The sequence below is a fragment of the Chanos chanos genome, chromosome 16 (genome assembly GCF_902362185.1).
Source record: "Chanos chanos chromosome 16, fChaCha1.1, whole genome shotgun sequence".
In the NCBI taxonomy this organism is placed as follows: Eukaryota; Metazoa; Chordata; class Actinopteri; order Gonorynchiformes; family Chanidae; genus Chanos; species Chanos chanos.
The window spans coordinates 9,604,114-9,619,581 of NC_044510.1; the positions used below are offsets into that span (position 1 = coordinate 9,604,114).

Sequence of the window (15,468 nt, forward strand, 5' to 3'; positions counted from 1 at the left end):
GACATGCATGGACACCGACACACACACACACACACACACACACACACCACAACACAACACAACACAACACAACACAATGCATACACAGTTCATCAGGGAATCTAATTTTACCAAACCTGGTCTCTAAAGGGTTCGCATGCATTTGTTACACGGATGCATATGCCTATGCACGTGCCTATGCACGTGCACGCTCACTCTCACACACACATAAAGACACACAGAGTAAATTCTTCAGGGAATCTAATTTTACTTAATCAGGGATATAAAGTTTTCACACACATTTGTCATACACGTACGTATACCTACGCACACACACAAACACACACACACACACACACACACACACACACACAGAGGAAGGAAGAGAGAGAGAGAGAGATAGAGACAACTATCTTCAAATTCGTTGTCCTTCACCATCAGAAAGCGTTTTAAATTCTCTCAAGAAGTGGCCACGAGCTTGGCCTAACCATACTCATGAGTGTGTTTTGTTGAACTTTTACTTAAAATTTTTACTTGTTATTGTGTATACATGAGTGCTCCAATATTGCTATATCGTGGACAAGATCACTCTTAATTATTGGTCCGAGAACAAAACTGCAATGCTAACAGGAAAGTGAAACCTTTAAAAAGAGACAGAAAAGGGTGCTAGGACTTGATTACGTCCTGTTATGTTTACGCGTCTTTGTGTTTCAGATCCGACGTAGGAGGCCCACGCCTGCTACCTTGTTTAGAGTGGCCGACCAATCGTCTCCCGAGGACGATAACTCCACCCACCAGGTAACGCGAACATACCGCATCGCGAGGCCTCGGCCACGTTAAAAAAAAAAAAACACACACAAAAAAATAACGCATTCAAAAAACACAAACGCGCAACGAACTGAAAAAACAGACGTCCCCTTACTGGCATGGATGACTCAGATAGCGTGAAGAATTGTCTCAGAGTCAATACAGGTCCACGGCTTATTTATTTCCACAACGTTTCAGAGCCTTTGATAGAGACGCAGATTTGGCTCTGTATACCAACATACACAAATCTCCATCTAATTCTACACGGTAACATCTCACCTGAATACGCATCTAAATAATTGAATCCCTCAACAGCGTATTATATTTGGATTGTGCTAATCTATTTCATTATGATGGATTTTCGCTAATCCCCCCCCCCCCCTTTTTTTTTGGTTCTTAATCCTGTTTTTTGGGGGACTGTGACGATTCACAAACGGAAATGACTGTTCTATACTTTAATTGATTATCTCCTTGTTTTAGTGGGTCGTCGGTGAGAATGGTGTTCTTAAACCCAAACGCGTCAACCCAAATGTGTACCAGCCCCCTTCACTGAGAGGTAGGTATGCGTGTGTTTATGTGTCTGTGTGTGTGTGTTTATGTGTGTGTTTATGTGTGTGTTTTCGTCTGACTGTGAATCCCCGACTTTGACGTATACTGTTTTATAAGGCCTCGCAGTACTGTTTTATGGGTAAAGCATAGACAGACTTCTGTATGTTTATCATTCTGTGTCTCTGTGTTTATCTGTGTAAGAATGTGTGTTTGTGTGCTTGTGTGTATGTGTGTGTGTACATGTGTGTGTGTGTGCACCATAAGATTAGAGACTGTGACAGCTGTGATGGGTGTGAGTCTGGGCTGCTCCGGATCATCTAGGATTACAGAAGGCAGCATACAGCTGCAAACACACACACACACACACACACACACAGACACACACACAAACACATACACAAACAGAGAGAGGCAGACAAACAGTAACTCGCTGCCTCTCTCTCTCTCCCTCTCTCAAGCCTTCACCATCAAAAATTCAAAAATGCCTCATTAAAATAATGTCTAATAACACATAATCTCCCATAATCACAATAAATATTTTCTCTCTGTAGCCTCTCGTCATTTAAGTGGAATGCTAAGATAGTCAAAACGCTAAGGACCGTCATGCCGCGGTTGACCTCAGTTAAACAGTCTTCTAAACGAGACAGTGAGAGTTACTCAAGCTATTTTAGAGTAGAGACCTGACTCTCATGAGATTGGCTCTGAGTGACAAATCTCATACACTCTGTATGATCTTTGCTAAGATAACCTTGCACACCCTCCTCTGCCTTTCTGTGTTACAGTGCGTAGGTGTAGGACTGAAAGGAAAACAGGCCAAGGTGACCTGAAATGAGAGAGAGAGAGAGAGAGAGAGAGAGAGAGAGAGAGAGAGAGAGAGAGAGGGAGAGAGCGAAAGAGAGGGAAAGAGGGTATGTGTGTGTGTGTGTGTGTGTGTGTGTGTGTGTGTAAGTTGGAGGGAGGTAGGGAAGTTATTTTGATTATAGTACTAGCTCTTCCTAATACCATAGGCTGTCAGCTGTCAAACAGCATTTGCGCGTGTGAGTACGTGTGTGCGTGTGTGTGTGTGTGTGTGTGTGTGTGTGTGTGTGTGTCTGTGTATCTGTGCGTGCGTGTCTGTGTTTGTAGCTAACCCGAAAGACACACATCTCATCCATCCATTTTTCATGTCTCTGACGACGCTGGCTTGTTTGTTTATGATATGTTTGTCTGTGCACAGTGGGTACGCTCGTCTCTCTGCTCACTTAAACTGTCTGTCTGCGTGTCTGTCTACCTGTCTGTCTCTCTCGTTGTTTGTCAGAATGTCAGCTTCTTGTCTATCTGCGTAGTAAGTCAGTTTAAAACAGTCAAAGTGCCGGGGGCCTTGTAAAACAGGTGAAAAAAGATCCACTCCTCTCTTTCCCTTTGACAACCCTGTGTGTTTCCTCTTACTAGTGAAACCCCATTGTGTTGTGTATCCCTGAACCCAAGTGTTTGTATATGTCTATCCCTCTGTGTGTGTGTGTGTGTGTGTGTGTGTGCGTGTGCGTGCGCGCGCGCGTGTGTGTGTGTGTGTGTAGCTGTGCAGCAGATGGCCGAGGCTCAGATGCAAAAGTTGGGTGTGTATCCTCACATGGAGGAGGAGAATGAAGATACCTTTCAGGGGGACGAGGAAGAAAATGCCCCAGTGTACACCGCTGGTAATCATTATCACACATTATACACACATTCACACACACGCGCACACACACACACACACAAACACATTCACACACACATTCACACACATGTGCACAAACACTCACACACACACACACACACACACACACACTCGCGCACACACACACACACACACACACAAACTCACACACACTCGCGCACACACACACACACATGCCTAGTAGGTACATATAACTTAGGCTCCACCCAGGTATAGACCTCACCTTGTTTCACTGGTGCGCGCACACACACACACACACACACACACACACACACACAGAAACAAACAAATCCATTACTCACATACCTTCTGCCCTCGCCAGCTGTGCCTTCAGCACTGAATGCTCTCAGTGTACCCTATGCTAACATGGCTACCCAGTAAACTCTTCACCCAAAATGACACACAGAGAATAAACAAATCCAGCTCTCTTAGAAATGGACAGTCTGCTGTCAACACACACACACAGAGACTCAAAATTTGTCTCATGTTTTCTGTTATTTAAACTCTTAGCTGACTCATGGTGAAAATTGTGGTTACTATGACGACGTGACCAGGAATGTCAGAGCTGTTTGACATTGAGTGAGTGGAAGAACCTAAAACCTTTTGTGTTGACCTTCAATCTCTCACCTTTTAAATCCCCAACCTCCTCCATGTGTTCAACTTCCCCGTATGTCCCTATATGAACAACCTTAGCCAAAGCGGCAGCTGTTTTTCTCCTCAGACGTTTGACTGACAGCTTAAACTCAACCACTGATTGGCTGCTCGAAGTTTATTTTTTGGCGTTTAAACCTTTCAGATTGTTGGAAGGAGTTAAAAACAGATGCCTCTTAATGGTGGTACAAGGAGCATAAATTGAAGGAGAGGATGTTGATATCCACAAAGAAGGCACAGAAAATAAAAAATGAAAAGACTGAGAAAAATCTTAACCTGTCTTCTCCTTCAGCTTTCTTGTGCTGTTAGATTGGTCCCATTTATGTAAACTGTAGACAAGTCTTTTTTTTTTTTGGCCTATGCAACTTGTTTTTAAACCAATTTTCATGACCTCATTTCACCTCCTAGATCAACAGGAAGAGATGGGCACAACCGACAGCCAATCAGAAACAAGCTTGGCAGGAGCCCTACCACAGGCTGAAAAAGAAGGGGAAAAGGAAAAGAAGACAGAGGAGGAGAGCAGGAATTCTGAGTGACAGATAGAAGGAGAGAGAGGAGAGAGAGTGTGTGTGTGAAAGAGAGAGAGAGAAAGAGAGGGGGATGATGTACCAGAAGTATATTTCTCTAATGAGTATCTCAGACTCAAATATAAAGAAAAAGATGGACGGTTTGGCATTGTGTTTGTTCAGACTGAGTATGTGTGTATGTGTGTGTTTCTACTGTGTGTATGGAGAGAGAGAGAGAGAGAGAGACAGGGGGCACACTAATAAGGATGTGATGAATGATCTTGACACAGAAACACAGACAAAATTATTACCCTTGTGTCACTATAATGATGATGAGATTAGAGAGGTCCTAGAGGTTAAAGGCCAAAGGTTAAACACTGAAATATTAGACCCATGGAAGCCTGAACAGGTAATGACACAAACACACGCACACACACACATACACACACACACACACACACACACGCACACACACACACACACTACGTTGAGGTCCAGAGGGTTGCAAAGCTTGAAAAGTGTGTCAGAGCTAATATCATGACATGTATTATGTTACATGCTGTCTCTCAGTGTGTGTCTATGTGTGTGCATTTGTGTGTGAACATGGCCTAGTTCAGACGAAGAGACATGTAGCAATCAACCAGAATGAATTAGTCTACACTGCCACCTAGTGTTCTAATCCAGAAAGTACAACTACATGCATACATTTACACAACACACACACACACACACACACACACGCACACACAAGTAAGCCTCACACATACAGACACACCACAACGCACACCACAACAAAATAATTGACAGATAGTTAGCGCTATCAGTAAGACTCTTAATTAAATAAACCTTTCATGAATCTTCATGAACTGTGTAAATATGAAATTAAAATTTTCTATGATGTGTCTTTACACATCAACACTTCTGGAATCAAACCTGTCTGTAAGACTTGTTCAGCTTCTTCTCCTCCCACAGAGAAAGGATCAAGAGAGAGGGAGAGGGTGGGGAGTTGGAGACACAGACTTAATTAATGTTATAAATTGCAGATCTCAAAGTCGTTGTTTTTTCAATAAAATGTCCCAGGCATTTCTCTAATCCTCCTTTTAACTTTTCATGAATGTTTCTGACTCTTCTTTAGATTTCACGAACATCTTTATCTTATCTCTATTGCTTCCCCCCCCCCCCCTCCATATTTGTTAATTTCAAATTATATAAAAGATCGCGGACAACATGATATGAACATTGTTTTCATGTACAACATATGCATACACAATATTAAAAAAAAATGTGGGCAAATCTATGGATTATTTGGTCAACAGATTATTTGATTAATTATTTTCATTCTTTGGCCTATCTAATGGGCATTTCTGTGTGGATGATGATGATATGATGATTATGATGGTGATGATGATGATGATGATGATATGGCATTATGTAAAGCCATGAAGGTTTCCACTCTCCTCTCCTGTGAGGGCATTCCTCTTTCCATCTCTCCACATCCATCTGTCCTCTGAGGTCAGCATGAAGACTAAAACTTCCATCTGCTTCTTCATTTCCACTTTTTAAATACATTTACTTTTATTATCTTTCTTTTTTTTTCTTGGAACTTGTAAAGATGTAGAAACTTCAAAGTGAGAGACTAAAATATTCTGTGGAATCAACCCAGCTGTCCTCATTGTCTGTGTCTTTTTTTTTTTTTTTTTTTACGTGCAATGCGTTGTTATGGGTACGCAAAACGCCTCTACTCTGTGGTTACTGAAAACTTGGTGTGAAAAGGCAAAGCCAAATACGTCACAGGTGATTGACAGCACATGCAATACGTGCAACACATGAAAGATGTTTTCCGAATACAGTCGATTGCCTTTAGTGATTTGTAAATAAGCACAATTAATCCCTAAAATGCAGTGGGACTGTGAGTGACCCATGTTTTATTCATATGGTCCTTCATGCAATGTCCGTGAGTCATCTTTGTCTAAAATGACAACACAGTGCAAGATAAACGCATTCAGCACGAACTACTTGTTCATGTTCTTGAGCACGTTTTCTATTCATGCTGCGGTGTGTGGCCACTGTAATTTTCGAGTGGTTAAACGTGTGTCTCAAGTTGCAAACCGGCTCAGTTTAGCAACTTCAGGTCACAGTCAAGTGGCACGTCACAAAATTACATTCGCTTACCAGAATGGACTTGTTGAAGAAAAAAAATGTTTCAAAATTAAGATAAAAAAAAAACACGCAGTCCTTTGAAAGATCTAACTGACCACTGAGACGTCCCTTTCTTAAGCGAAATTAAACGAATAATAAAAGCGATAGGGTAATTAGGTTTCCACGCCCACCTCGTGAGTGGGAGGTGACACAGTGACCCACATCCGGTTTTTGTAGCACTCAGGAAGAAACGAGACGAAAGCAAAAAGAGAGATGCGTTGATTAAGGTGAGTTTCAGCTTGTGATTTATAGGCGAAGCAATTCCTAAGATTGTATTTATTGACTGATTTTGATATCGTTTGTATTTTGGCACCACGGTCTCGGCATTAAAGATAAAAAGATCTTCTCTTGCATACTCTTGGGCCTTGATAATTACCAATTTAGCCGAGAGCTAAACGTTTGGTATGTGTTTTTAGCCTATGGCTAGCACAGTTAAAACAAACTATATACAGTTCAGACAAACTTCGAATTCAGAGCGACACATGTTTCGGCTATAAACACATCTTACACTGTTGACAGTTTCATTTGAAAAGCTGTCCACTTTCTGCCTTTATAAACGTTGGTTATCAGTGCACTGTTAACTGCATTGGTTTGGCTTTGCTTCACAAAAAGATTAGACAGCCAGCCGGTTCTTAAATATAACAAGTACGATAGTTATTGATGAACGAGATTAATACAGTATCATGCTGGTTAAGTCCACACTCCATGGCATGTTAGCTGACAGATGCTTTTAGTATGCGGTGTTTGTGTTAAGTTCACAGGTGATCGAAGAGAAATTGTAACCAATTCGGCACCGATAAGTTCGAAACTACAAAAAGAACCGAAATAAGAAAACGTGGTATGCTTGCACTGAAATGAATTTTATTTATATATCCTGTCTGTTGCCTTCATGTGTGATTTTTAACACATGGTTTAACGAGTTAGAAAAGATGTACAACTGGGCCACCCAGCTTTATAAAGACATATCAGTATTGAATTATTCAAAGCGTGTCAAGCGGGTCAAAGTCTTCCGCAGGACTTCCCTATGCTTCCCGGCAAACCTAATGTTAATTTTCGATTTTAAGCCGAGGGGGGAACTTTGTCGTTTACGGTTAGAAGTGGGCGTCAAGTTTACGTGCGCACTGTCAATGTACACGTTATTAATAGCAGTTTGTATGTGCTTTACCGATACCAAATTTTTTTTTCCACCAGTTGCAGAATGCCAGTTGCATTACACGTCAGACACGGTGATACCGCTCGTATTCATAACTATTTTGACGTCACCGACTCACTCCCTCCAACAAAATTTAGGCTGTGCTACGTTGACGCTATTCAAAACCCAGACACATGCGATGTTGTAAGGGTCAGTGTGATAAAAAAAAAAAAACCTGTTGTGCTGATTAAAAGTGAAACACATGTGTGTTTGTAAACTTACATTTCTAACTGATATGTGTAATACTCCATTCTACTGTATTGTATGGGTAACTGAATACTATTGGGAATGACCATCTTTCTTTTTTTGCCTCCTTATACCCTACCCTTCTACCCAAGCCATCTACTAGTTGGTGCATTCCATCTCCGTGTGTAGGTATGCCGGGTGGAACGGACTACAATGAGTTTGGGGGGAGTCTTCCCGCCATAGCCTCCTTAAATGCCTCATACTCTCAGGCGTCTCTGTCGCTGCCCTCGCCGTACTTCCTGCCCAGTCCACCCGAGAAGAGGAAGGCCATCTCGGACGTACGCAGGACTTTCTGCCTGTTTGTCACCTTTGACCTCCTCTTCATCTCCCTCCTATGGATCATTGAACTCAATGTAAGCATATCTGATGCTCTCTGTCCCACTCTCAACCAGTTATTTCATCCCATCAAAGACGTAACGGACATCAAAGCTCTTTTTTTTTTCTTTTTTACCTCTCTCTCTCTCTCTCTCTCTCTCTCTCTCTCTCTCGCTCTCTCGGTTTTTCCAACTTCCTCTCTATTTCCCACTCTTTCTCTTTCTCTTTCTCACGGACTGAGATTTCATTGGTCTAGTGCCATTGTGACTTTGACCACAAATAGTAATCAGCTGTCAGTGCATACAGAAGCTCTGAGTTGACACTTTGGGGTTAATGGCTAACCGCCGTGACTGTCTGATTACCGTTAGGCTAATTTAAGGTCTATATCGCGGTAATGGAGACCTGCTAGCCGAACTCATTTACGGGGGGCTTGTATGCAGTGGGCTTTGTCTGGGTTGATTAAAGGAGTTGATCAACTTAGTAGTCAAGTGACCTGTTTTTCAGAGGACTTGAACACAAGTGGCTGATGAAAAACAACAACAACATCAAAAAAACAAAACTACTGTGATGATTGATTGACACTCTGATTGACTGACTGTCACACTTCCACCATTGATTTACACCCCATTCCAAAGATAATCTGATGACTTTTTACAAATGTACAGAGTTCTCCGTGTGGAGAGAGGCCTGACCTGGCTCCTGCAGCGCCTTGTGTAGATCAACCAAAACTCGGCCCCTGGGGTTTTCAGGATAAACTGAATGTTACATTTTTGTTTGAATGTCATCCTATCCCATTATCTTCTTACTCCTTCCTCTTAATAGCTTTGTTGCCTTTAACCTACTTTTCTTTCTAACTCTTCTCTCTCACTTCTCTGTTTCTTTTTCTATCTATCTCACACACACACACACACACACACACACGCGCGCGCACACACAGAGTAAGACGCATGCATAGTGTTTATCTATGTTTAGCTCACATATTAAGTGTCAAGACTTTGCTATTTTCCTGATGGTAAATTGTTTTTTTTTTTTTTTTGGTTTTTTTTTTGCATTCGATTCTGTGGAGGATCTGCAAACGTCTGTCACTGGTTGTGACATCTTCTGTTACAACTGAAAAGTCAGAAACCCCCTTATCACCCTCCCCTCTCTCTCTTTCTCTCTTTTAGATCAATAAGAGTATCTGGCAGAGTTTAGAGAATGAAGTGATCCAGTACAACTTCAAAACGTCATTTTTTGACATCTTCGTGAGTAGAATGTCCTCGTTTTCACCTCAACACACCTAGATGACAACAGTGATATGTTTTTAAAAAAAAAAAAAAACCAAAAACTAAACGTGTAGTTCTCTTTTTAAAAATCTTATGACGGCCTAGTAATCATTTGTTATTATCAGTGTACTGTTTTTATGAGGTCAGGCAGTTGATCTGAGAGTGTTCATGTGACGAAACACCCCACAGTCTTCTTAATAAATGCGAGTGTGTGTGTGTGTGTGTGTGTATGTACAGAATGTGAACCAGGAGGCAGGACAGACCTAACTGGAAAACACACACCGACACAGAGATCTGTCACATGATTATTTATTTTTTATTATTGATGTGGTTTTTAGCTGAGGCCGTTGTGCAGTGCAGATAAAAAAATTTTAGTGCCTCACAGTCAACGTTCCAGACGCTATTTTATCAGCCACACAGCGGTGTATTCTGTTTTTTTTTTTTTTTTTTATCACTCTTATCAACTCACAGCTTTTTTTTTTTCTCTCTCTCTCTCTCTCTCTCTCTCTTACACCCTCACAAACATACACACACACTGTTTCTGATTCTGTCTTTCACAGCTCCTAGCTTTATTTAGGTTCCTGTGTTTGCAGATCGGTTATGCTGCAGCACGTCTAAGGCATTGGTGGGTTATCGCGGTAAGTCGGTTTCGCCCGCTAAAATTTCTGCCCCGCCCGACACCCCCTGTCCTTACCGTCGCTAACGTTCATTGAGACATCTGCCCCTCGTAAATCCGCTTACCAGAAAATAAACTTCCCGAAGGACCGCTCAGAAAGGGGAGGAACTACCGCCACTGGCCGTTCATTTATCAGATACCTTGCGTTGTCATTGTTGCTATTGTTTGTTTGTTTGTTGTTGATTGTGCATTGCTGTTTATTCTTAACCCATGTTCCGCTTTTTTTTTTTGTCCAGATCACCACTTTAGTGACCAGTGCCTTCCTCATTGCTAAAGTCATAATTTCAGAGGTGAGTGACTGTGGTGTGTGTGTTTGTCTGTGTGTGAGCGTGTGTTTGTCTGTGTGTGTGTGTTGTAATTTTGTGATTGGTGTCTTGTAGTTCCTCAAAGCCTGATGCTATGTTTACTCTAGATCAGTTTGGCTCTATAGGGAATACGTGAAAACTAACTGAACACACAAGCATACAAAACATAGAACAATTTGAAAGATACTAATACATTGTAAGAAGAAAAAAAATCACTTTATATCTAAGCAGAAAAAAAAAAATTCCAATCCAGTTTTTGTGTGTCATATTCAGCATCTTCTCAACAGCGAGAAGAAGACGACTGTCAGTGGTTGAATGTCGATGATTTAGAATTCAGCGCTGCCTGATTTTTAATCATCCCGACGTCTGGGGGGTTTTTCTTTGTCACCCTCTTTTTTTTTGGCAGTGTACCAGAGTCCGTTAACTGAGGGGAAGGAAATGTCGATGAAATATTTTTCTTCTGTCCTGTCCCCCCTAACGATTTATAACGTTGTTACTGCTTAAAGAAAAAAAAGTGTGTGTGGAAGGTGATTGTGGAAAGTGTTTTCTCCCATGTTCACGTTGACTCTTTGTACTTGTTAGACTTGTATTTTTTTTTCCCCCTTTAACCGGTTTGAAAGACTAACCTGTTTTTTGGTTGTTTGTATTGAAATCACCAGACCGAATGTACTTATCAAGAGGGTAAGAAATTTGAAAGTTAGAAAAATGCTGTCTAGCTCTAAGATAAACAAATGCTGTTATACAAATCTCTCTCCCTCCCCCCTCCCCCCTCTCTGTGTTGTAGTTGTTTAATAAGAATGCCTTTGGCTATGTCCTGCCTATTACCTCGTTTGTGGTGGCATGGCTGGAAACCTGGTTCCTGGACTTCAAAGTGCTTACTCAGGAGGCTGAAGATGAGCGGAGTAAGTGTGTGTGTGTGTGTGTGTGTGTGTGTCTGAGATGATACTGTGAAGCTGAACCGTGAGAGAGAGAGAGCTTGTTTAGTTATCCTTGACTCAGTACACTGTCCTATATTGTCTGGTAGACACTCAGGTCAATACAGTCTCATTGAGCTGACAGTGTACGAATGAAGGAATATTAATGTAGGCGTATGTAGCAGTTAGGGAGTGATTTGAAGGAAAGGATTATGGATGTGTAGTGCTCTAGTCTTATGTTCCTCTCTCTCTCTCTCTCTCTCTCTCTCTCTCTCTCCCTCTCTCTCTCAGTGTATCTTGCGGCAGTGAACGCAGCATGTGAGCGTGCTCCTATGATCTACCCCAGAGCCGTTTCTGACGGCCAGTTCTACTCCCCTCCCGAATCTCTCGCAGGTAATGCTCCCTCTCTTTCTTTTCTTTTCTTTTCTTTTCTTTTCTTTTCTTTTCTTTTCTTTTCTTTTCTTTTCTTTTCTTTTCTTTTCTCTCGTTGTTTCTCTCTTTCTCTCTCGCTCTTTCTTTCTTTCTTTATTTCTCTCTCTCTCTCTCTCTCTTTCTTCCTCTTTTATTCTGCTCTCTCTCCCTGTTACTTATCTTATCTATCCCTTTTTTCACCTGACTTTGTTTTTCTCTCTTTTTTTTTTCCCTGTGTGTGTGTGTGTGTTGCAGGTTCAGATGAGGAACCAGATGAAGAGGGGATGGGAAGGAAAGCAGTAACAGCACAGGTTTGTATCATTTCCCATCACTCTCATTTACATGTCAGGTTTACTTACGCTGATAAGAGTCAAAGCAGAATGAGATAAACTGTCTCTCTCTGTCTCTGTCTGTCTTTCTCTCTGTCTTTTAGGAGAAGGAGTATGTGAGACAGGGTCGGGAGGCCATGGCGGTAGTGGAACAGATACTTGCTCAAGAGGAGAACTGGAAGTTTGAGAAGAACAATGTGTGTGTTTGTATATGTCTGTGTATGTGATCTTTATGTAATGGTTCTGCTTTTGAATAGGGCTTTTCTCTTACATATGCGTCTATATGTAGCGCTGTGAGAAGACTGTGTGTGTGTGTGTGTGTGTACGTACTTTAATAATATTAAGCGTCTGTGTGTAGGATATTGGGGATTCTGTGTACACTCTGGAGATCCCGTTCCATGGGAAGACCTTCATCCTAAAGGTAAACAGACCTCTGCCTCTCTCAATTCTTCACACTGTCCTTTATGTGTCCATATGTGTGACTTGAGTTTCCTACATGTAAAAACACAAAAGAATAACAGCTAAGTTGTGTTCAAATGCTGTGTCCAGTTTCTCTTGATCTAATGTGTTTATGTAGCTTGTGAGAAAGACAGTGAAGTGTGTATAAAAAGGCGTGTGTGTGTGTGTGTGGGGGGGGGGGGGGGGGGGGGGGGGGGGGGGTTGTAGGCATATATAACATGTCTATGTTGTTGGTTGTATATTTGCATAATGTGTGTGTGTGTGTTGCAGGTGTGTATACTGTGTTGGTGCAGTTGATTTTTTGTGAGTGCAGTGTGTGTGTGTGTGTGTGTGTGTAGGTGGTTGTATGTGTATATAATGTGTTGGTGTGTGTGTTTGTTTTGTAGGCGTTCATGCAGTGTCCAGCTGAGCTGGTGTATCAGGAAGTCATTCTGCAGCCAGAGAAGATGGTGCAATGGAACAGAACTGTATCTGTGTGTCAGGTACACACACTCACACACAACACAATTCCCTGAACTGCTAAATGTAGACACACTCAAACTATTAAAAAAAAAAACCTACTGTGAATAATGTTTTTCCACTGTCTTTCTGTAGATTTTACAGAGAGTAGATGATAACACACTTGTGTCATATGATGTGTCTGCTGGTGCTGCAGGAGGTGTTGTGTCAGCCAGGTAAATAAACATACACACACACACACACAAACACACTTTCTCTTTGCAGCGGTTTATGGTTAATAACATTTCCATTTCCATTCATGACGAGCGCACATTATTTTAAGACTGATGTTAAAAAAGTTTAGTTTGAATATTTTGAGGATTAAGTCAAAATTATCCTCCGGAATTATGAAAGGAAATTATAAGCCCATGCTGTCCCAAAATGTCTGTGATGGAGGATAGAGTGAAGTTAAGGAAGAGTTTTGGTAATAATTGCACAACTGCACTTTCAGCGAATAGCGGCATTATGGTAGACTAAACGTCAAAGCTTTAAGGAGATTAGATCCAGCTCTGGGTTTTGTTCGGCAGAAAGAGCCAAATGCCCGCTTCATCCCATGAGAGGATGGGTTTTGACTTTTTTTTTCCCCCTCTTTTTTTTTTTTTTTTTTTTTTTTACATGTGGCTTCATTCTCAAAATAAATTTATTCTTGAAACGTTTGGATATTTTGCCTGGATATTCTCCAGACGTACAAGTGCAAAAATGGCTTTCGAATATGTTTACTTTCTGATTTATTCGGTTCTTTTTCCCCCCAGTATGGCACTGATCCTTATTTCATCTTGCTCGGTCACCTTTTACCTCTCTGTTAAATTTCTGGTTTCTCTCTCTTTTTTAAATTTTTTTTTAGGGACTTTGTGAACGTCCGTCGGGTAGAGAGGAAGCGAGACTGCTACATCTCCGCTGGCATGGCCACAAACCATGACTCCAAACCTCCCCACAGTCGCTACGTCAGGTCTGAACCCCGTCACCCCATTCAGACCCTACAGAACCACAGTACTACTTTGTTCATTTGATCATGCTGATACATCTCTCTCTCTCTCTCTCTCTCTCTCTCTCTCAGAGGAGAGAATGGTCCAGGTGGATTTATTGTTCTGAAGTCCAACAGTAATCCTTCTGTGTGTACCTTTATCTGGGTCCTTAACACAGACCTCAAGGTAAGAGTTTTAAATTTGTCTGGGTGTTGACATTGGTTTCATCTGTGTCCAGAATGGTTTCACTGTGTCCTTACATTCTGTACTACAGGGGGTCGTGGTGGTGTGTGAGTCCTACTGTGTTCAAAGATACCCATAATCCCGTCGCCATCGTAGCTGCCGTTGACACACCTTTCTCTCTCTTTTCTCTCAGGGTCGTCTTCCTCGTTACCTCATCCACCAGTCCTTGGCTGCCACCATGTTTGAGTTTATGACACACCTTCGGCAGCGTATAGCAGAGCTACGTGCCTCCTTCCGGTAAACTTCTCCCAGGCTGCCTTTGTCTGTCCGGTCATTTTCACCTCCTAATAGCCACACTGCGGAAAGTTACCGGAAAATTTCCCTCCGGACGGTTTTGCCCTTTGGTTGGCGATGGCGGGAAGTTGGGGGAAGGTACCGCGCTCTCACGGTTAGCATTAGCGGCTACGAGGAGGCAAAAGGCATATTTTTCGGCACGAATCAAAACGACTGCTCGGGAGGACGCGGGGTTTCGACTCTTTGTGTTACTTAGATAGAAGAGAACAAGACGAAGATTCGTTTTTTCACTAACACTGACCTGTTTAGAGTTAAACAAGAGATGGAGCCCGCGCCGGACAATGGGATTTAGATGCGTTTCAGCTCAAAACAACATTCTGAGTGAGTGAACCATGTCTGACATATTCACCACCTCGTTGGAAGCTGCTTACGTGGTTTCTCTCTCTTACTATTTCTCTGGACCGTCGGTCTGTCCTTCCATGGTTCGTGTCCTGTTTGTTTTTTTTTTTTGTTTTGTTTTTTTTCTTTTTTACTTCTTCTTTTCATCTTTTCATTACTCTAAGCTCTGGAGGAACTTTGGGCACTACCTGGAGAATCCAAAGCAGTCTGAACTGCAAAGAACTGGATTTAACTGGTCTGGGCTGGGTCACACTGAGCGGAACCTTTTTTTAAAACGAATTGGGCAGGTTCAGAACCGATGCCATCGTCTTGTGTCTCTTTTCAAGCCTTAATCAACCAGCCTGCCCATTTCGCGCTGGTCGCTGGTTCTTGTTGATTTTGTTTCATTTGTCTGCTGCTCAATATTTGTTCAGTATCCTTTTTTTAAAATTTTTTTTTTTTGCGATCTTTATTGTCAAAAAATTGGTGCTGATCTTGATGTCAGTTACTGGAATGCAAAATATCAGCGCACGCCCACCATTTTCTCCTTACATTATTCTCTGAAGAATTGCTTTGTACCAGTGTCTGTCATTTTCAGAAAGCTTGAGAAATCAAATGGTTCACAACTTTGATCATTTAGAAAAAAACCCC

At 41.8% G+C, this 15,468-nt stretch overlaps 2 protein-coding genes across 2 annotated transcripts in view; both read left to right on the forward strand.

Annotated features, from left to right (window-relative positions):
* Window positions 1-5,849, forward strand: part of ppp1r1b (protein phosphatase 1, regulatory (inhibitor) subunit 1B) — an 18,801-nt gene extending 12,952 nt beyond the window's left edge. The window contains exons 2-5 of the mRNA XM_030794019.1: window positions 694-777; window positions 1,267-1,342; window positions 2,892-3,011; window positions 4,091-5,849. Of these exons, the coding sequence (XP_030649879.1) occupies window positions 694-777; window positions 1,267-1,342; window positions 2,892-3,011; window positions 4,091-4,218 (408 nt within the window). The 3' untranslated portion in view covers window positions 4,219-5,849. The remainder of the gene's footprint in view (window positions 1-693; window positions 778-1,266; window positions 1,343-2,891; window positions 3,012-4,090) is intronic.
* A 729-nt stretch (window positions 5,850-6,578) lies between these two features.
* On the forward strand, window positions 6,579-14,912 carry stard3 (StAR related lipid transfer domain containing 3). The gene is made up of 15 exons (XM_030793713.1): window positions 6,579-6,614; window positions 7,918-8,178; window positions 9,307-9,384; window positions 9,966-10,043; window positions 10,318-10,371; window positions 11,171-11,288; window positions 11,592-11,693; window positions 11,967-12,022; window positions 12,145-12,237; window positions 12,399-12,461; window positions 12,886-12,981; window positions 13,094-13,173; window positions 13,842-13,946; window positions 14,055-14,148; window positions 14,339-14,912. Exons 2-15 carry the CDS (start codon window positions 7,957-7,959, stop codon window positions 14,444-14,446), a joined length of 1,347 nt encoding a protein of 448 aa, XP_030649573.1. The 5' UTR covers window positions 6,579-6,614; window positions 7,918-7,956; the 3' UTR covers window positions 14,447-14,912.
* The last annotated feature ends 556 nt before the right edge of the window (window positions 14,913-15,468 follow it).

Bases quoted from the DNA above. Each gene is read 5' to 3' on its own strand.
- stard3 (XM_030793713.1), top strand. From the start codon at position 7,957: ATGCCGGGTGGAACGGACTACAATGAGTTTGGGGGGAGTCTTCCCGCC. The intron at 11,289-11,591 runs GTAAGTGTGTGT...TCTCTCTCTCAG, and splicing joins GGAGGCTGAAGATGAGCGGA to TGTATCTTGCGGCAGTGAAC. The intron at 12,982-13,093 runs GTACACACACTC...GTCTTTCTGTAG, and splicing joins GAACTGTATCTGTGTGTCAG to ATTTTACAGAGAGTAGATGA.